Raw genomic sequence first — 22,737 nt, 5'->3', positions numbered from 1 at the left:
TTCTAACACGTTTGATCTGCACACATGTTTTTTTTTCTATTTTTCAACAGTAAGTTGTATTATTTTTATTGGGAATATAATAGCAAATATAGTATATATTTTTTTTAACAAACGTGTTATTCCTTTTCTATTTAAAAATGTTTTTATTTTATTGAAAAATTAGCATTAAAATCTTTATTTCGCAAATATTAAAATTAATAATTATGAAATACATAAAATATAATAATTGTAGTTTCTGCAATATTTTACAAAAAAGAATGATTACAAGATACATCAGAGAAAAAGAATTAGATAACACTGTAGAATACATTAGGAGCAGCTGACAAATTTCATGCAAAGGCAACTGAATTACTGTCACATTTTTATTTTGCATCTTTATAATATATATTTGATTCATAAAGACAAAATATGTCTATTAAATTTGATTTTTATATGTTTTTATAAAAAATATACAAAGATTTGTATTGTCCCAGAATACAAAAAAATTATATTATTAATAATAATATTTACGTAATAAAGAAATTTACGTTAATTTTTTAATCAAATAAAAACATTTTTAACACGATGAATGCCTCCGTGTATCGGTGGAGTTTACCACGGGGCTGAAATTTGAAACTAGTTGTGTACACAGTTCGATAAGCTGAGAGAGCCATACAATTCAATGCATTCTTTAGATTTTTCGTTGTTTGGATCTTTAATTAGACAGAAGTATTCAAAGAATATAAGTTTGTAGTTCAAAGAATAAAGACGAGATATGGCTTAAATAATAAGGGTCTCGAAGTGTTGCAGGCTATAGAGTTGAAAAAGTATTTCTCGAAAAGATCTCTTTTAGATCTCTCATTGCATTTGTACCAAAACTTCGTTTAGTCCAGCAGTATTTTTCATATGTTTTTTGTACCGTCTTTATTTCGTGTTATGGCCTAGATTTCTCGATTAGGGGTCCTCTGGCAATTTCGTATATGCTATGATGTGGAGAATAAAGGGTCAGGTTTAGGTGTAAAATAAAACACGTGATTGAGCCAAGCCAAGATGCAATGCTTTATTGGCTCGTCAGGGAAAAGCCTTGCGGCATAAAAACCCTGGATGATATTAGATTATAACAATGAGAATCCACCACGTGGCGTTACCACGCGGGAAATTACCGTCAACGTGAAATGAATATAATGGAAAGATCTCACCTCTCGTCACGACTTAAACTTCCTCGACTTAACTACCTCAACTTAACTCCTTCGACTTAGTTCTTTGCTCTCTCATTTCGACTTAGATGTATATTTACAGGCGTCCAGAGGTGGAATAGGAAGAATGTCCTTATGTACTGGCCCAGCAGGGCGTATGCGCTAGGGGTGTGAGAAGAAGATTCTAGATCGATAGAATCGGACGCGCGCGATTTTCGAATACCGCTAGTTACCGTACGATCATTTCGGATCGTACATTTCGTCATCCCTAAAATGTTTGTTAGACAGCGCAAAAAAGGTATAGCCGGATAAGTATGGGAAATCTGCCCCCGTGGCTTTTTTGACTCGCACTTGGGGGATCGATTTGGTGTCGAATAAAAATAATTCACCCCAAATTTTAGCTCTTTTACTCAAACGGTTCTCGAGATTTTTAAAAAAACCTGTTTTTTCGATTTTATTTTTTTTATAGTTAAATTCAAAACTAATCAATGATGATTTTTTTTCTAGTTCTTAGGAGTCTAAGACATGAAAAAAAATATTATCATAATATTTTAACGAAAAGCCGATTTTTGGCGGACGAAAGAAAATTAAATTTTTTTTTTTAGCTTTTTTGAAATATGTCAGTCACCAAAATTTTTCAGAAAATGTCCTTTATACTCCTCTACACTCAGAAATTTTCTTGAATTTTTTGAAGTGGTGGAACCATATGAAAAAAATTGAAAACTCATTTTTTTTCTAAAATCCCAAGTTTTAACTAATTTATATTTTTTTTTTTTCAGTTAAAAAAAAAATGTGAAAAATAATTTTTTTACTCAAAATACACAATAACATTACTTATCAAACATTTTCAATCATTTGGTTTTACAATGATTACGTAAAAACTATTTTTTTTTTAATAAATTCCGAGCTGACGCATTTCAACACTATATATCGAGATTTTCACTAACCAGCAATCATTTTTTCTAAAGTTTCGCTTTAAAGTTTTCTTTATTTTGCTTTGTTGTTTGCTTACAGTTGTAGCATTACAACCACTTGAATAAGTAAATTTTGTCATTGAATCTGTCTGTATATTTCTCAATTCCCTATACTGTAGAAAAAAAATCTAGTATTCAGCTCTTTTCATTATATTCTATTTTCTGGAAAGGAAAATTCTATTCAGAAACTGAAGGGAAAGTTTAGAAGGGCCATAAAACCATAAACAAACATAAGAATTATCGGGATATATTGGTGCAATAAAAACCCTTTGTGCAGTGTCGGGACCCTTTGAAGAATTTCGGATTCCTATGTAAACATATGCGGTATACTATAAAAGAGATAACATTCCGATGTTCCAGATCAAGTTTCTTTATGCATTGTTTCCACTAACACGTGTGATCTGCACACATTTTTTTTAATTTTATTTTAACTCCATTCTACTTTACAATTCCTCTGTAGACATTTTCTAAATTATTGTATAAGTGAAAAAATATAGCACGTGGACGGTTTCTCCAGTGAGAAAACGTCGCTGTTGTTATTTATTTCGCTCATATTTTTTTTCTATTAGGTCTCAAGGGTGGATTCTTTTGAGCTTTCTAGATATGTGTTGGTTGTAATTATCATTGGTTAACAGGTTTACGTGCGTTGTTTGTTTTCTAGGTTATTTCTTCTTTTATCGTGGGAATATTTAAGTCTTTTCTAATTTATTCGTTACGGACGTACTATGGAGCATTCACGATTGTATATAAGGTTATGGATTATTGAGCCTCGAGCTTGGCAATGTGACTTTTTGCTGGTATATCCCATAGTGGTATTCCATATGTCCAGATTGGTTTTATTATTGTTTTGTAGATTATTAGTTTGTTCTCTATGCTAAGCTTAGAATTTTTGCCGGTTAGTCGAGCTATTTATCTCCTTTTTAGACGAATTTGTTCAATTTTTGCAGTTATGTGCTTTTTCCATGTTAATTAAGAATCTAGATGTAGTTCTAAACATTTGACCGTCGACAGTCGAGATTTCTGTATTGTATAGTTTTTGTTTTAGTATTTGATTTTTCCTTAGTGTAAACGTGATATGTTTACATTTCATAGAATTTACCTTGATCTTCCTAACACGTAATCATTCTTCAAGATAGTTAATTTGTGTTTATAATGAATAAATTACTTGATGCGGGTTTTAATTTACGATAAGCATTGCTGTGTCATTTGCAAATTTAAAGATTATGCAATTTTCGCCTATTGGTATGTTCGCTGTATAGAGGGTGTAGATAATAGGTCCGAGGATACTTCCCTGCGGCACCCCAACTCTGATTAGTTTAATATTCGAATAGGTGTCTTTGATTTTTACGTAGAATGCTCTATCAGAAAGGTAGAACAGGAGTTTTTAATACGATAGTGGAAAGTGTTTCTTGATTGTTTGTAATAATGTGGTATTTCTCTTTTTGTTTTGAGTTGTTAGATTTTAATTATAGTGTTCAGCAGGGTGTTAATATCTTATATGCTCTTGTTGTTTTCCTGTGAAGCTAGTTCAATGAAAACTAGTGGTAGCGACTGTTTAGTATCGCACCTTGTTATATTGTTTATCGATCTTACTTTACGACCAAGTTTATCTAATTCGTTTATTTTTTTGACTGTCTTTGATTTTGGATGAAGTCTTCTAATAACGATTTTGTAACTCTTCTGGTATGGTATCCAGCGTCTTTGCTTTTTAATGCATTTATTAACTTTCTGAATATTTCTGGCGTTGTAGTTTGAACTCTAACTTGATTGTCCTTGAGTTGTTCAATTATGTAATTATTCTATCCAGCAGATTCATCTAATAACTCGAGCAGAGGGTCTATGATTTTCGCATCTATGTATATAGGTGGTGATTTTACTTTTACTTTTACTTTTTCTTTTCTAATTTTGTATGCAATGTTTTGTAGTTCTGTTGAATCGTCAAGTAAATTATAATAGTTTCTTATAGGTATGTCTTGTAACCATTTTGTTATAGTTGGAACGGAAGAGTTGTTATACTGTTGTGTGAGTTCGTTTACTTTACGTTTTTTTGGACTTTTGATTTTAGATGATTTGGCGGTTATCCATTCTTGCGAAGCTTTTAAGTCTGTTTCCATCTCATTTTCTATAGTTGGATTTCTGGTATCAATATTGATTGACCTTTCTTGTGTATAAATATTAGACGAATGATTTTGAATTGGTTCTATCGACGGTTGTCGGGTTTCGGGTTTAACTTTTGTTCTTATTTTGTAGTTGTTGTTATTATTTATGATTTTAAGGAGTGGGATATTATTTTTCTCCATGGTCAATCCCTATTTTCATAGGTCCGAGCCTGACTGCACGAGGCGGAATAACTGTAAATATGAGAAACACGCTTTTCAAAACGTATGAGTTAGAAAGATTCACTGACTGATGCCGAAAAATGGGAAAAACTTTGATCCCATAAAAAATTTCTTTGGCCTATAAAAGAAGAACAATATATGGACGCGCACTTTTATTGCTCTCTTGCACTTTTATTCATCTTGTTCGTTATCTTTCTTCTTTCTCTATTATTACTCCTGTTGCTCTGGTTATCTTAGTACTGGCTCATCATCATTGTCCAGTATTTTCAGCACTAAAAAACGCACTCTTATCAAAAAGTTATTATTATCTTTAAAATTATCAGTTTGGATTCGTTATCAGAATAGCCCTACGTTACCGCCAATAACAACCAATTTGATTCGGAGAACTTTTTGAAACGCGTAAACAATTGTCCGACATTGAAAGAAACGATTCCCTTCACTTAAGAGCTTAAATTACTGTAAATAAATAATAGCATGTCAGCAACTGTCATTACTGAAGAAATTAGACTATCTAAACTTTTAGAAATATGTACTTGTTCCATTTTACAATTGTTTTTTAAGAGAGTAAGTCTTAAATCTTTAAAAATCTGTAAACTTTAAATATTTTGATTAAATAATTTTATAAATTAATAATCTTTAAATAGATAAATAAATATTTTGATAATAAGTGCTTTGGATAATTACTATTTTCATAATCCTTTCAAATTTTTATCGTTAATAAATCTTTCGGAAAAATGAACCTGCCTGGTCGTGGCTAAACTCGGTGAATACATAATGACTAAAATAGGCCTAACGTTTAATTCTAATACATTTGTCTTTGAAACGTAGGAAATAAAATTGAAAAGAAATTATTCATTAAGTTTTACTATAACCCTAATATGTGTTGAAAGCGAAAAAGTGTAGTGAGTGAGGTATGGGAAAAAAAAGTATAAAGGAGGCAACTCTTATGATTATAAAAGACTCGACGAAGAAGCCATAGAGAAACATTTTCAAAAAGAGAGTAAAATAAGCTATGCTTTATTCGTCTGCAAAGGAAAGACTGAAAACTTGCGTTGAAGTAAACTCTAAGTTATAAAGAAAAATATCTAAGATAGAAAAAAAGAAGAAGCAAGTTCTTTCAGATAATTAGGAGCGCGTTAAAAAAGTTTAAGCTATTATTTCGTAAAATTTTATTAATGTATACAGTATTTATTATTTGGTAATATTCAGGAAAGTATTTTTTATTTTTAGAAGGAATCTACCTTTTTCTGCAATGTTTTTACACTCACTTAAAAGAAAAAGAAATTTAAATGTGTTAATTTTTTTCCGTTAAATCATAAACGAATTAAATTTTAGTAGAATTACTTGAAAAAGTCACAATTACAAAAAAACATACATATACATGCATTTAAAAAAAAAATATAAGCATTCAAAAAAAGCTCAAAAATTAAAAAATTTAATTCTCATGAACGACTTGAAAACGAAAAAATAAATAAATTTAAGCTAAATAAAATATCCAAATTTTTACGTAATTTTTAGTTCGTATGTAATGCCTTATGTAAAATTTACTATATATACAAAAAAAAACATAGTGTAATTTAAATTTTACAGAAATAATAGTAAAAATAAAGAAACCGTAACTTTACAAATTTAGCTAATAAGAATATCCATTCAGATTTACCAATTTTCACATTCGGAATTAACATAACGACGTAATACATTAAAGCAGCGATGATACATAAAATCATTGAGATTTTAACGAACTTTAAACTGAAATTGTTATAAGCTAGAAAAGCAGTCTTCTCCTCCGTAGTTTTGTATCTTCTTGGAGAAAGGTCAATCTTAATATCTTTTAAAAACTCTTGTAATGAGTTTCTTTTCAGTCTGCATATACATATTTTCACAAGTGTCATCAGATTAAATATGTTCTCTTCTATGCTACTAATAACATATTCCATATCCCATATATGATCGGTAATGTCAACAATAGCTAAAATACAATGAATAGTTAAATAAGTAGAAAAAAATAAAGATTGGCTCATGAATGCTTTCTGGCCAAATTCCTGCGCAATTTAATGTACGCTTATTCAAATCTATAACTTTAGTAGTACCACTGAAATCAAGTTCCTAAAAAAAAAACTTTTTTTAGTATGCTTGTATACCTTAAATAATTTTTAGCTTAATATTGAGTTTTTATATACTACGCACATCAAAAAAAGTTTTGCATCACCTTGGTTCTAACATAGACGTTTACTGTGTATATTGTATCAAAGACACAGTCCCTTTGACTGTTCATAGATTTTACTAAACCCGCACAAAAGGTTTAGTGACATCTATGAACTTGGTACAACATGCAATATGCGGCTTTCAAAAGCAATAAAAAGAGCTGAAATGTTATTTGTGTTAATCTCTATTCCATTTTTATGTAAAGATTCCGGAACTCTTGGAACCGAGGTGATGCAAAACTTTTTTTGATGTGTGTATTTAGAATATAATTTACTTTTTCTTGTATTCATTAATTATTTTATTAGATGTTTTTTACAGATAGTATACAAAAATATAAAGAATTAGCGCAGAAATTTTATTTTTCTTAATAATTTGTTATAATGAATATTAATACACTATTTTAGTTTTTTTTAATTGGTTTCAAAAATTCCATGAAATAATAAAAAATAATTGTTTTTAATATTATAGTTTAATTATTTTCTTTCTGCTTTTATTACATTGTTTTTAATTATACTTATGAGGCTCGTGCGTTTTGTGATATTCTTTAACAATATTTTCTAATTATTTAAAATATTTAATGTTTTGAAATATTTAAAGTTATTTGTATCACTGTTTAGTGTAGGTACTGTATATATTTCAAAGATTATGAAATTAAATAATACTATAAAAATTTCCATGAACACAAATTTGAAATCATGATTGAAATAAATAACATTTTTTTATAGTATAAGAAAACATTACCCCAGATTCTTTGCACTTTTAATTTGAAAAAATGTAATAAATAAAAAAACAAACAAGAGTTTATTTAATATTTACGTAAAAAAAATCGATTTTTAGTAACTATGACTAGCCTGACAACAAGAAACGATTAAATACATTCTAAGCCTCAATTAGAAATTACTTTATTCAAATAAAAATATTATGTATTTAATTTATTTATAGTTATTTTGTAATATAGATTGATAATTTTATTTAAAATTTTTTATGCATAACCTCATAGTATATATTGACGTACATGAATATATGAATAGCTTGAACAAAGTAGTTATATTATTTTGTAACTCAATAATTTTTCATAGAACTATAAAAATTAAAATATTTTTGTGGGTAAAACAATTTTTGAATTTAAAAAATTACAAGAGAAATGAATATTTACCGGATGCTCTGGATACATTATTGATTTAAATCTCTTTCTATCGTAAATAATACAAATCTGCTCTTCCTAGTTTGGTATCTTTTCCTCATTTACGCTTTCAGATTTACTGAAATATTACCTTGGAAAGAATCACTAAAGTTTGACGAATTTAATATACCTACACAAATAATTATAAACCGAAGGCCATAATTCTTGCAAATTGTAAAGATAATGTAAACAAAGAGGAGGTAGAAACTTCTGGTTTTTTTTAAGAAACTTTCATTCTTCTCACAGTAATTATCTTATGTACATTTGTTCCTTTTTTATATCATTTTTTTAAATTGCTTTTTTAATAGACAATATACTGTTCTTGGTGTTCTATTATCCTTTAAATTCACATATCAATTTATAATTTATTTGTTTTTTACAGAAAAAAATGTTTTTCATTTCCCAAAATGAAAGTTTATAACTCCATATTTAAAGAAAATTCTAGGGTAGGTAAATATTATGGATAATAGTAAACAAATAGTATAGCCATAATGATTAGTTGTTTCTGATTATAAAAGTTTTCCAATTATTAAAGCAATTTTCAAATTTTTTTCTTTTCTTTCTTCTTAATGTAGAGTGCGGTCAGATTCTGTTCAAACTGTGAGGAGCTTAGAAGTGACCTAAAAAATTGTGAATATGATATGAAATGATGGGGTGATTAAAAACCAAAGTGATTAAAGTGTATTTGTAGGAGAAAATTAGTTAAGGGATTATGCCACCCTTGCGCTCGGAAAAATACCAAAAATTAAAACTTTTTTTAACACAGACATTATATGGGGCATTCCATGCCAAATCGGACTGTTTTAAAAATTTTTATTTTTGATTTTCGTTATTTTTTGATATCTTTTAGTACCCATCGAAAAACCCTCCCTACTACATTTTTTTATCATCCGTTCCAAAGATATCGAATTTAAAAAAAAAAACAGCTTTTCTGTGGTTTTTAGCCCGTAACTTTTTTAAAACTCATCTAAATGAAAATTAACATTCTACAAAAAAGTTTTGTTTTTCTATGTACTTTTCAATAAAAAATTCAAAAAAATTATTTAAAGTGTCTTAATACGTAATTTTCGATTTTTAAACTTTTAATTGCATTTTTTAAAATGAGTGCATATTTTGATTTTCTTCAAAATTTTTTACAGCAAACTACTACTAATTCCACAACTTTTTAGGTCGGTCTGATCGTGGGCCTTTGATAACTACTACTTTTTTCGATTTTTGAAAATTTTTTTTTTTATTTTAATAAATTTTGTCATTTATTTCTTTCTTTTAATGTATTTTGAATCACTTTACATTTTTTTTATTATAACAAGCGTAGAAAAGTCTTAATTACCTAATTACTCGCAGAATGATTTACTAATTTTAAAGGATTGCAACATCTATTAAACCTAGCTTTTGCTTCCATTTTTAAATATTTATTTCACAGCAACAAATTAAAATACACAAAATTTACTGGTGGACATTTAGTAGTAAACAATAACAAAAGAGGTTATGAATATGACTATTAATGAGAAAAAAGGTTAACAGTAAAAAGAAATAGGGACCCTGTAGGAGGGACGCGCCAAAGAATTTTATTGGACCGGAATGGTCCAATAAATGTAGTCACGTGATTGCGCGCGAACGAATCAAACATTTTAAATAGCATAAAAGTTGTAAATAGTTGTGGCGTCTCGCACCAGCGCAGTGCTGACACCTCTCGGCCAACAGCGCGCAGCTGTAGCAGCGCGCGCAGGAAAAGTGCTGACACCTCTCGGCCGCCAGCACTAACATGCGCAAGCACCGCGTGATGCGGCTCCGCAGGGGCATCTGATTGGCCTGACCACGCCTTTGATTGGTCAGAGCGGAAGAGTGACCACTGCGACCGTTGCTCTCCCCACTTCCGGATGCCTGGATCGCCGTGGCGGTGCATACGCAGGAAAAATATCTTCTACTTCTACTTCGTCCGTCGCACCGTCCGGTCGCACTCTTCTCATCGCGCTCTTGTGTAAAAAGTATTTTCTGGGCATCTTCTGTACGTGACCACGTGGCACACCACGCCGATAAATAAAATATCGTCCCACGGGATCAAAAACATAATCGGAAATTTCTTTCCTCCATACGGAGTCTCATTGGCCCATTCCTTTCTCCGCGGCCCGTTCCTCGCGTTAAGGAGAACGCACCTTAACGCGCCTAGTAACCTAGGGAAAGAAATTCCCAAATAGTAATAGTGAATAGTGTAGGGGGTAGAGTAGTGAATTGGTTTAAAAAAATTATGAAATAATGAATTGCATCAAATACAGAAAAAAATGAGCCATATTTAAAGATAATTAAAAAATTTATATTAAAATAGAATAGGTTACACAAAAGAATTATTATAAATTCAAAAAGAAAGATTCAATTAGGTTCGATTTAATAAAAGGCATTACAGTATTTTGAAATTTCAAAACAACTTGTACGAATTTATACAATTATGATAATAATAATAATAATAATGATAATAATTTATTCAATTTTGATATATGCACTCTGGTATCAACAAAACAATTAAATATAAATATCGCAATAAAAACTATAAGTATTCCAAACTTAAACTAACTACAGCCGTTATTTACACATACTAAAGATAAACATGGCTGCTCGTTGCATCAGAAGCGGTCCAACAAAATTTTCAGCCAATAATAACACCAGCAATATGTATGGCGCGTCCCTCCTAAAAGAAAATAGGGATCCTGTAGGAGGTATTTAGTATGTATTAATGGCTGTGGTTAGTTTAAGTTTGGAATAAGTATAGTTTTTATTGCGATATTTATGTTTAATTATTTTGTTTTTTTTAGTAGTTTTCTATAAGTGTAAATTTAATTTACTCATTTAATAGTTACAATTGTGTATAAATGTACAAACCTAACCTATAACTTATCGTTTGTTTACAGACTAATTGTTTGTGATGAGTAATCATGGTTTGACAGTGTATTCTTAATTACTGCAAAAGTTCAACAAGAACTACGCAAGACCGTAAATACCTTATACCATCGCGTAGGTATAATCGCAAAAATTTACAAAATTTTAGGCAAACAAATCTCAGTTCGAGTAAAACTATGACCATGTGCCACATTGAGAAATAAAAATATAAATCTATTTTTTAATTGTTTTATATATTTGTCGTATTATTATTATTATTAATATTATAATATATATAGTAGATAATTATATTTATCAAAATTGTATAAATTCCTACAAATTGTTTTGAAATTTCAAAATACTGTAATGCCTTTTAACAAATCAAACTTAATTAAGTCTTTCTTATTGAATTTATAATAATTTTTTCGTGTATCCTATTCTATTTTAATATAAATTTTTAATTATCATTAAATATAGTTCATTTTTATTCTGTATTTGATGCAATTCATTATTTCATAATTATCTCAATGTTTGAATCATTCGCGCGCAAAATCGAGTTCCGGTCCCCCAGCAATGTACATGGCGCATCCCTCCTATAGGATCCCTAAAAGAAAATAGTCAGTAGCGCCACTACACGAAAAAATCATGAAATGAAAACCACAGAAAAGCTGTTTTTTTTTAAATTCGATATCTTTGGAACGGATGATAAAAAAATGTAGTAGGGAGGGTTTTTCGATGGGTACTAAAAGATATCCAAAAATGGCGGAAATCAAAAATAAAAATTTTTAAAACAGTCCGATTTGGCGTGGAATGCCCCATATATAATAAAATAATCTTTATTCTACACATATTATAGTACTTTTATGAATAATTTACAATATTAAAAATTAGAAAAAGAAATAAATGGCGAAGATATAAGCTGATATTTAAAGCCATGACTTGAAAACCTTTGCTGATGGTGTATAGATGTTCTAAAAAAACAATCATTGTTTAATAATAAGAAAAGTAATAGCTAACAAAAGAAGCCGTGATCGTCCACCTTCGAATTTTTTTAAATTTTGCACACTTGTAGTAGCCCATGAGGAAAATCATTGGGTCTTTAAACTGGCTGCAGATAGCCGGCGGTTTGCGAATAATCGGGAATTGAAATTTCGCATAGATGTGTATTTCTTTAGCTATGTAGTGTAGTTTGCTACAATAGCAGCGATGTGTGTGTCTCAGAAGGCGCCGATAACTTAATCTTTACGAAGATATTTACATAGGATTAAATTTTTTTAACTATTCGAAGATATTTGTATCTGTTTTTTTTTTTACTTCCTTTTTGTTCTATTTTTTCTCAATCCCTCTTTTTCGTTATTGTAAAGTAAGCTTATGTTAATACATTCTTGAGCGGTCACAAGTTAACTCGTGTTTCTGTGGCCGAACGTTGCAGACAGGTCACGAGTTAACTCGTGATGCGCTTTTTTTCGCATCACGCTATTTAAAAGAAAAACACAGCAAAAATAAATATGACAATAGAAAAAGATGTATTATTGTTATTCTGCTTATCAAACGAAAAAGTAATATTTAAAATCTAATAATAAGTAAAATTTATTAAAAATTACTTATATTGTTTTACTTTTCAATCCAAATACGAGGAAATAGCCAGTAACGTAAGATAAATTCTTTAAAAATTACCGATCAACAATGTGGTAACAAAAGCTGACTTCAAAATAACGAAAAAAAAAAGAATAAGAAAAAAATCACGTGTGCAGATAACACGTATTAGAAGTAAAACCTTTAAAAAACTAAGTTTTGAGAGAATGAGACGTAGACACACGTAGACACGTAAGACACAGTATCAAGAGTAAGAAAATTGTAAAACTGATTTATTATAATATTGATACCATATATATCAAAGAGCTTCGGTATGATCTTGGGATGGGGGTAGCTAACAAAAACTATAACTTTAAAATTGTATCAATTAAGATAGAATGTCGAATGCGATAACCATAGAATAAAAAGAACATGTGTGCAGATCACACGTGTTAGAAGTGAAACCTTCAAAAATCTAAATTTCGAGAGAATAAGACGAATGCACAGTTTCAAGAGTAAAATAATTGTAGGATTTATTTATTATAATATTATTACTGTAGGGGAGTTTTAAGTATCGAAGAGTACACACGGATAAATAGGTAGGTGAAGAAGGACTAAAGGGAAAATGACTCGATGGTCGAAATAAAGAAATACGATGCGTGGTCTTTTTTCTTTTTTTGCGTAAGTTGTGTGCGTGCAAGCTGTGTGAGCCTAAAAGTTCTCACGCAATATCGGTGATTTGTTTATTAGGCCGATCTGGACGTTTGGAAAATTAGAGAACGATGAAAAAAATTGTTCATCCCTTCAGGAATGCAGAGTGGGGGCGTAAACATATAAGGAAAAGACTGTCACACGGGAAACGTTGTTGAGAACCGAGCGATTAGAGCGAGTGACGGAGCAATTCGATACGAGCGTTTTGAGAGTGATTAGCGAGTGAATAGTGAGTGAATAGTGAATGAACAGCAAGTGAGTAGCAAGTTGCGGCAGGATTGCGGATATTCGCGGGTTGCGTGCGCTTTGTGAGTTCAGAGTTACGAGAATCGCTATTAATTGTAATTGTAACAAACAGTAACTTATGGAAATAAAGAGTATCTTTTATATCTCAAGTAATGTCGGCAACACGGGAAGATTAGATATCCTTAGCCGGATTTATATCAAAAGTCCGATGCTATAGAGATACAGAAAATATAGGAATAGCGGTGAACTTTAGAGTGAAATCTTGAGTTTGAAAATGCATACCAATTCATACGGCGAATTAACGGTGATGCAGCTTAAAGAGCGGCTTCGGGAGTTGAACCAACCCACGGTAGGTTCGAAAGCGGAGCTGATTTCAAGACTAATGGACATTGAGTTAAGCGATGTGCAAGTTTCGAGAAATTCTGGAGAGGAGATTCGGGATGAAGCACATGCAGTTGTTCCGAGATGGGACAAGAACTACGGGGCTGCTCTCCGCGGCGCAACCACGAGCGCTGAGGAACGAGATAGTTTTTTTCGTCAGGAGATAAAACAGCTTCAACGAAAAATTGAAGAGCTCTCTCAACAATTAACGACTGCTCCGGTCGAGAGCAGAGTTTCGGTGGGACGCGATTCAGTCGCGATGATGCACGAGGAATCAAGTCGTCAGCGGATAGGGTTGACGACGGTTGCGGAGATGCTTAGTTATTACGACGGTGAGACTCCCTACGATCACTGGGAACGGCAATTCCTTGCTTTAAAAAGAATACACCATTTATCGGACAGAGAAGCGACGGTGCTATTTAGGCTACGTTTAAAAGGGTAAGCTGCAGAATGGTTTCACTCTAGAGCGGAGTATGCGGATATGACGAATGAGGAACTGCTATATAAAATAAGGAAGATATTTCGACATCTCCCTTCTTGTGCCGATAGGAAAAAGGAGCTTATGCGGCGACAGTGGAAGCATGGCGAACGCTTCAGCGAATATTTCCATGATAAGGTGATTCTGGGGAACGGTACGTCCGTCAGTGAGGAAGAACTGATCGAACATCTGATCGACGGAATCCCTGACACGACCTTGCAGAACACGGCGATAATCAGGGGACTCCAAGACAGATCCGAGCTCTTTACTGCGTTGGAGAAGATACAGCTGCCGACGGAGCCCGAGGCTAACCGAGTACGGAGGAGGCTGGAAGAAACTGGAGGAGGGTCAACGAGGCGTAAGCCTATGGGAACGGTGGAGCAGCAAAGACCGGGTGGACAACAACGAATCTTCGACGGTTGCCGCAATTGCGGAGAGAGAGGACATCAAGCGGCGTTCTGTCCGTCGAGGAAGAAGGGTATGAAATGTTACAACTGCCAGGAATTCGGTCACATTTCTGCCGGGTGTCCTAAAAAGACACCGTCGGTGACGGTTGTTCGGGTCGATGATGATTCCTCGGCAGATAAGCAGTTTTTGAAAAAAGTTGTTACGGTAAACAATGTGGAAATTCCTATGCTAATAGATACGGGTAGCCAGATCACGATAATAAGGGAAAACGCCTACGCTGAAATCGGAGCGCCGCGAGTAATAGATGAACGCTTCAGTTTCAGAGGTGTGGGTTCAGAATTGCTTAAAACGATGAGTCATTTTACGGCCGCCATCGAGGTTGACGAGGAAGCATATGAAACTAAAATACATTTGGTATCTAATTCGTGTGTGCGACATGATCTTATCTTAGGGGCAAATTTTCTAAAAAACGTGAGATTGGTGGTAGAGTCGAGAAACATAGAGATTGGGCGTTCGAGTAAAACGCAACCAACAGAAGACGATCTGCTAGACGTGTTTAATATAAATGTTTGCGACTCGAAGAGCGAAGTAGATTTATCTCTTTAAGGGAGGGGGGGCGTAAAAACGGTTTTTTTTTTCATCGAATTAACCTTACCCCCCGCCCTTAAAGGTTTCTGAAATCAGAGAGAACGTGACTTCGTTGGTAGAAAACTATAGGCCGGAGAAAAAGCGAGAAGTGGGAGTAGAATGACAATCGTTTTAACGGACGAAAATCCTGTTTACTAGCGAACAAGGCATTTATCTATGGCGGAGCGTGATGAGATAAACAAACATATCCAAGAATGGTTACGCGATGGTATCGTACAACGGTCGCTTTCGAACTACGCGAGTCCGGTCGTGCTAGTACGGAAAAAGGATGGTTCTGTTAGGCCCGACGTGAACTATACCTGCTTAGATGTATTATCTTGATCCCTTGGAAAACCTGTCTAAACCTGCTAGGGCTAGTAGATAAAACCTACACCTGCGCTGCATACTAATTAAGGGACATCCGTTTCTACTTTTTCACGCCGAACATAAAATTTGGAATTTTAGACAATCCCCCACTGCACCGTGAGAACACCAATAAGAATCCCTTAACTTATGGAAAACGCCCTTCTTCTAGAACATTCCTTGTCCCGATTTCCCTTAAAAGGGGCTTCTTCGACATCCGAAACCTTCTTCTATCCTGGCCGTTACGCTTGTAAGTCGTTTTGTATCCGAACGTAAATCTGTTGTAAATAAAAGTTATTCTTTCCAAAACTTGGAAATCCTTGTTTTTAATACAATCACAAGAATTCAATAGGCCGAATTCTTACGTTATCCGGAAATCAACGCGAATTTAACTTCACGTGAACATTTCCGCGTAACAATTTGGTGGCAGCGGTACGGGATTTCCAAAGAAAAGAATCAGCGACTTGAGGGTCCTGAAGAAGATAAAGTTCGGCAAGTCAACCCGAGGGCACTTGAGAAAGCAAACGACGCATCAATTGTACAGTAAGTACAAGTTTTTATTAACCCAAATACTGATATAGACGTGTCTAATATCCCTACTGACGAGTCGGTAGTTAAGTATTTGAGAGATTATTACTGAAAAAAAAATAATAATTAATAAATAAATATAAAATGGCTAAGAGTATGGAAGTAGCAGAAATACAAAAATTCTCCGAAATCGTATCGGAAAGAATGAATCAGATGGGTGAACTTTTAATGCAGCTACAGAGTAAAATAACCGCGATGGATAAAAAAATGAAAAGCATGTCGAAGAAATCAGCTCTGCCGGAACAGAAAATAGAATCGGTAGAGAATATAGACGATAAGGAAAATATAACGGAAGACGAGGAAGAAAGTTGCGTTAGTATTAATAGTCGAGGCAGTAATATTCGAAGTCTAATGGAGCATTTGAACTTTATAAACGAATTCGACGGAAAAACTACGTCAGTCGAAGGATTTATTTCAGAAATAAAAGGTGTCTTAGCTATACTTACCGAAAATGAAAGAAAGCTATTCGTTAAATTAGTCCGGACAAATAAAATAATTGGCGAAGCCAGAAGTATGCTAGATGGGTGTGATATCCGCACCATAGATGAATTTATTGAAACTCTCCGCTTATATTTCGGGGAGATAAAAACCCTTTTAAGCTGTAGAATAGATAGGAATAAATGTATACAAGGAAGAGACACGGTATTAGCTTACAATAGAAGATTTACAGCAGCCCATCTAGACGTAAGGAGAGCAATTATTAACGACTCTTCTTTATCAGCATCACATAAAAAGATTAGCTTATCGGACGAGGACAAACAAGGACTAGCAGAATATATTTGCGGACTAAATCAATATATAAGAATTGCAGTACAGGCTTGTAGACCTGAAATATTAAAAAGGGCACATAATATGGCATTAGATATAGAACGAGAGGAAAAAGCGTCGCAATTAGCTCACAGTCAAGCCAACCGATATTCAATACCACAAAATAATAGGAATTACAACCCAGGTATGAATCGTAATCCTTTCTTAGACAAAGCTAAACAGCATTTACCACCGCGGAATTTTAACATACCAAATACACAACAGACCCTGAAGAATTTGCACAATCAGATTAAATGTTTCAAATGCGGGAGTACGCAACATCTCGCTAACGAGTGCCCGAAACGAAATTTTTACATAACAGGCCTCGATCGGGCCCCGCCCGACAGCATAGAATCTACCTCGCAAGAGATAGAGCAAACCCAGGAGCCGAACTCAGAATTAGAATCGGAGGAGATTATCGAAGATTCTTGGCCGATACCGGAGCCTCAGTGAATATAATAAAAAATTCAGCAGCCAAGTCTTTACCACTACGAGAAAAACGCAATGAAATCACGGGAATAAACCCAGAACCCGTTATTACAAATCACGAAGCATTATTAAAAACAAACGGAAATTTTCACATATTTATCGTTGTAAAAGATGATTTTCCTTTAGATAGTGATGGAATCCTCGGACGCCCATTTTTAGCACAAGAAAACGCACTTGTTGACGTTAAAAATCGCGCAATAATCTTCAGAGGGAGAAAGATACAAAAACGTTCTGTATATCACGCGAAAACAAGTGAGGATAGGTTAGAAATCTTAAGGCAAAATACGCGTCTCGAACACATACAGTCCCTTAACGAACAGCAAGCAATATGGAATATAATATCGAAATTTTCGGATGTATTCGCGCTACCGGGAGATCCATTACCATGTACGAATTTAACTTCCCATACTATTGAGACTACAGATAAAAAGATAATAAATCAAAAACAGTACCGCTATCCTCATTGTCACCAGACTGAGGTAGAAACTCAAATAAAAGAGATGCTGGATAAACAAATAATTCAAGAGAGTTCGTCACCATGGAACGCACCACTTTGGGTGGTACCCAAAAAAAACCGACGCAAGCGGTAAAAGGAAGTGGAGACTTGTCATAGATTTTAGAAAGCTTAACGAATTAACTAGGCAAGATGCCTATCCGATTCCTAATATTGAAGAAATCCTCGAACAATTAGGACGAGCACGATATTTTTCCGCGTTTGATTTAGCAAGCGGATTTCATCAGATCCCGTTTGAAGAAAAAAGTCGAGAGAAAACTGCATTTTCTACGAATCAAGGGCATTTTGAATATTTAAGAATGCCATTCGGATTAAAAAATGCCCCTGCTACATTTCAGAGAATGATGGACCAAGCCTTGAGAGGTTTGATAGGGACAGTTTGTTTTGTATATTTAGACGATGTTGTAGTTTACGGAAGCTCTTTAGAAGAACATAATGAAAAACTCGAAATTTTATTACAAAGAATTAGAGATGTCCAATTAAAGTTACAACCAGACAAATGCGAATATTTAAGACCAGAACTACAATATCTGGGTCATTTAATATCTTCTGAAGGAGTAAAACCTAATCCGGAGAAATGCCGAGCTGTAAAAGAATTTCCGCAACCTCGAAACGCGAAACAAATAAAACAATTTCTAGGATTGGCCGGATATTATCGTCGATTCATTAAAGATTTTAGCAGAATTGTCAGACCATTAAACAGATTGCTTCAAAAGAATGTAGATTTTGTATTTGGGAAAGAAGAAGAGAATGCTTTTAATACATTAAAAAATGAGCTATGCTCTGATAAAATATTACAATATCCGGATTTTTCAAAGGAATTCATACTTACGACGGACGCCAGCAACGACGCGATAGGCTCGATCTTATCACAAGGAGAAGTAGGAAGAGATTTGCCATGCGCATACGCTAGTAGAACATTAAGGGGTTATATACAGTTAGACGGCCGAAAAAAAGTGAATTTTCCAGAATTTTTTCTGAGAAACCTTTTAAATTTATTGATCCAAAAATTTATACACATATTATGGTATCTTTTAACTGTATTTTAAGACTTAGTACTAGTAAAAATATTTATTTGAAAAAGAGCTACAGCTGATCTCCAGGAGCTCCTCTCAAAAAAGACGTTTTGCGGTGACCACTATATCTCGGAACTGGATCATCTGAAATTAAAAAACCAAACAGATTTCGTTAAAATAATGTTAAATCTAGTAATTAATCGAAGGAATAAGCAAAATAAAATGTTTTGACAAAATGGCGGTTTTTCAAAAAAAAAAATCGATTCTTCACCGAAATTTCGGCCTTAAATTGTTTATAAAAAAAAAATATCTATCGGAGAGAAAAAATCTTCGATTAATTACTAAAAAATATATTTAAGAAGGTCGTGTTAAAATTTGAGACTAATCGGTTTAGCCGTTTTCGAGTAATGTTGGTCACCGACTTTGATAACACCATTTTGAGAAAAACGCGTTTAAAGTTTGTACCTTGTACTTCCAAGCACTCTGAAACGCCTTTTCAAATTAGCTTGTAACTTTGAAAATATTCACCGGAACGATATGAAATTTTCTGTGTGTATTCTTAAATATATGTACATTAAGAAAATAAAATTAAAAAAAAATCGATTTTTTGAAAATTCTAACTGTATATAACCCCTTAAACAGCGCCGAACGTAATTATTCAACTACGGAAAAAGAACTGTTAGCAATAGTCTGGAGTATCAAACATTTTAGACCATATTTATTGGGACGAAGATTTAAAATAATAACAGATCACCAACCGCTTCAATGGTTAATGAAGAATCGAGACCCTTCATCGCGATTGATGAGATGGAGAATAATGCTTGAAGAATACGACTACGAGATAGTATATAAGAAAGGCAAGTTAAACGTAAACGCCGACGCGTTATCGCGTAATCCAATACTAAAAGTCGAGACTTTAGTTAGGAACATTAGGCTCACGGACGAGCCGATGCCCCAAGCATCTGAAGAGGATAAGATAGTGCTGTACGAGCTAGACGATACGGTGAACGGACACGAAGAGGTCCTCTTTCCCGAACCATATGTTTCGGTACTTAAAGTAAAGCCTGGATCAATCATGTTACCTCACGGAAACACGAATACCCACGTATATTTACGACACCTCGAGAGGGTCGCGGGTGAAAATAGGGAATCTATCCTAAAAAAGATAAAAACAAGATTCAAAGAAGATACCGAAGGAACAATATTCTTACACGATGTAAATTTAATATTACCTGATAAAGAGGATATAGCAAGAATTTTGAAGGAGAACCATGACTCTCCTGTAGGCGGACATCGAGGTGTCCACAAAACCTATCTAAGAATTATGAATCAATATTATTGGAAAGGAATGCTCCAAGATATAAAAGAATACGTAGGGCACTGCGAAATTTGCCAAAGGACAAGAGCAAACCGTAGGCCAACAAGAATGCCAATGGAACTTGGAACTCATCTAAAGGAAATGCGTAGCAATGCACGAGAAGCATTGAGGGAGGCAAAGAGGACTCCCAAAGAAAGATACGACCGATTTGCCCGTCCTAACGTTTACAGACAAGGAGACATGGTTTGGTCAAAACGAGAAAAAGAGATAAAAATACCGGTCTCAATGTCCCTTCTGAAGGACCTTATGAAGTACTTGACGTACCGAGTGACGTCAATATATTAATAAATGTTAAAGGGAAACCCTTACTTGTATATTGTAATCGGTGCAAATTCGCTAACATTAATTTGTTGCAGGAATGCCGCTGACTATAATATTGATGAGCCTGTTGCCAGGCCAATCATCCAGTAACTTACAGGAGAAGAGGCCTCCATACTATATTCATACGTTCACTACACTACCCGCAGTCTACTTGGAGCAACTAGGCGAGGTTCGCCTTTATCATTCTACGTGGGCTCTGCTCGCATACGTCGACCTCAACGATCTCGAGGCCCATGAGCGTCACCGTATCCGAGGAACGACACTTGTTCTAAGAACTTGTAAAGACTGTCTTCAGAAAACGTCTATCCGCAACCTGCAGCATCAACTATTAATGGCTAAGGACAGTCGCAAGCGACTATTCTCCTCCATTGGACACCAAGTAACAAGTACAAGGCGCCGACGAGGTTTACTCGACCCGCTCGGCGAGATATGTAAAATCTTATTTGGCACTATGAGTGCCAGCGACGCACAATACTATAATAGCGAAATAGATTTAGTACATAAGGATAGCAAACGTAACGCGGAATTATTCAAAAATCAAACCCAATTAGTAAAGATATCTTTAGAAAAACCCAACGAAATGTTAATAGACTATAAAAATAAGTTAAAGGTCATAGAGGAAAATTTTAGCACTCTTTCCAAGCAGAACGCAAACGGTAGAGAAACTGAACAAATATTTAGTCATGTATTTGATTTAGAAGTAGCAACCACCGAGTATATACGAACCTTAGACTTACTCCACCAGGCAATCATAAATGCTAGAAGGGGTGACATTTCTCCACAGTTAATTGAACCGGCGCTCTTAAAAAACGTCTTATTACAAATTAGATCAAAGGAAGGCTCCGATCGCTTACCGATAGAAATCGACGATAATAATTACTTTGAATATCTAACCGTTAGTGAAATAAGCATAGCGTCTATCAAAAATAGACTACTGTATCACATAAAAGTCCCCATCATGGAAAAAGATATATTTAAAGCAACTAAACTAGTAGTCATACCCGGTAGAAGTAAGGAAGGACGGTTCATCTATATAGACAATCAATATGAATACATTTTAACAAACTTAGCTAGAACTGTAATCACACCCATAGACAAGGAATACCTAAAAGATTGTAAAACATTAGAGGGTAAATATATTTGTAAAAGAAAAGCAGCCAAGTTTCTCACAAATATGCAAGGTGCATGTCTAAAATCAACTATAAATTCTGTAGATTACGTAGACGCCTCCAAATGCACACCTCACATGCTTGTCATAAACTCACTCACATTCATTGCCTTATCAAATGGCCGGTCTTGGGTTGCTATACCGCCCACCGAACAAGAAATAAAAATCATTTGTAATAATTTATTATACAGTACTACTATAAGAGAACCATGAATATTATCTATGAGACCTGGTTGCACTGCGGCAACAGATACAGCAATATTAGACACGCAAAGTAACACAAACAGCGAAAATCAAGAGAGAATCAAATTAGATATTATTCACTTTAATATAACATCATTACAAGACGATCTTAACAAAATCGATAATGCAACATTATATAGTCTTAAATCTTTAGAATCACCGAAGATAGACACATCCGACTTTAAATTATATGGCAAAAAATTGGACGAGCTAGTAAATGAGGCCGAAGTGATAGGTAGTCATATACGAACTCGTACTCTTATAGAAACAGCTTGGTACTGGATGCCTTATGCGGGTTATGGCCTCCTAGCAACCCTTTGTTTGTACATCGGAATCAAATGCAAAATATTCAAATTATTATCAAGATCAGCAGAACCTTGTACCGTAGTATATAACAACTGTTTCAATTCAGGGGGAAAACACAAGATTTCACGAGACACAGAGTGCTCTATAGCTTTAGAAAGTATTAGGGACATAAGACCAAGTACTTCCGTTCATGTACAATCACCAATGGCGAAAAGAAAGCGTAGCTTCAGATTAGCCATTCCACTATCAGAATTTGATGAAAACTCTATATAAATCTATAATTTTCATTCTTATGGGGGGGGGGGGGGAGTGTTAGGCCCGACGTGAACTATACCTGCTTAGATGTATTATCTTGATCCCTTGGAAAA

General features: G+C 33.9%; 1 protein-coding gene across 1 annotated transcript in view; it reads right to left on the bottom strand.

The window, feature by feature from the left end:
- The window catches only part of LOC149031518 (4-vinylanisole receptor-like), a 68,658-nt gene extending 58,779 nt beyond the window's left edge, over positions 1 to 9,879 (bottom strand). The window contains exons 1-2 of the mRNA XM_089175754.1: positions 9,751 to 9,879; positions 6,149 to 6,530 (exon numbers count right to left, since the gene is read on the bottom strand). Coding sequence (XP_089031880.1) covers positions 6,149 to 6,530; positions 9,751 to 9,879 — 511 coding nt within the window. The remainder of the gene's footprint in view (positions 1 to 6,148; positions 6,531 to 9,750) is intronic.
- Positions 9,880 to 22,737: the final 12,858 nt, after the last annotated feature.

Source organism: Polistes dominula, unplaced genomic scaffold (genome assembly GCF_049000335.1).
Source record: "Polistes dominula isolate Pdom_NZ unplaced genomic scaffold, Pdom_raw_medaka contig_19, whole genome shotgun sequence".
Lineage (NCBI taxonomy): Eukaryota > Metazoa > Arthropoda > Insecta > Hymenoptera > Vespidae > Polistes > Polistes dominula.
Note: the sequence above shows the minus strand (reverse complement) of the source record. Positions and strands in the feature narration are given on the sequence as shown.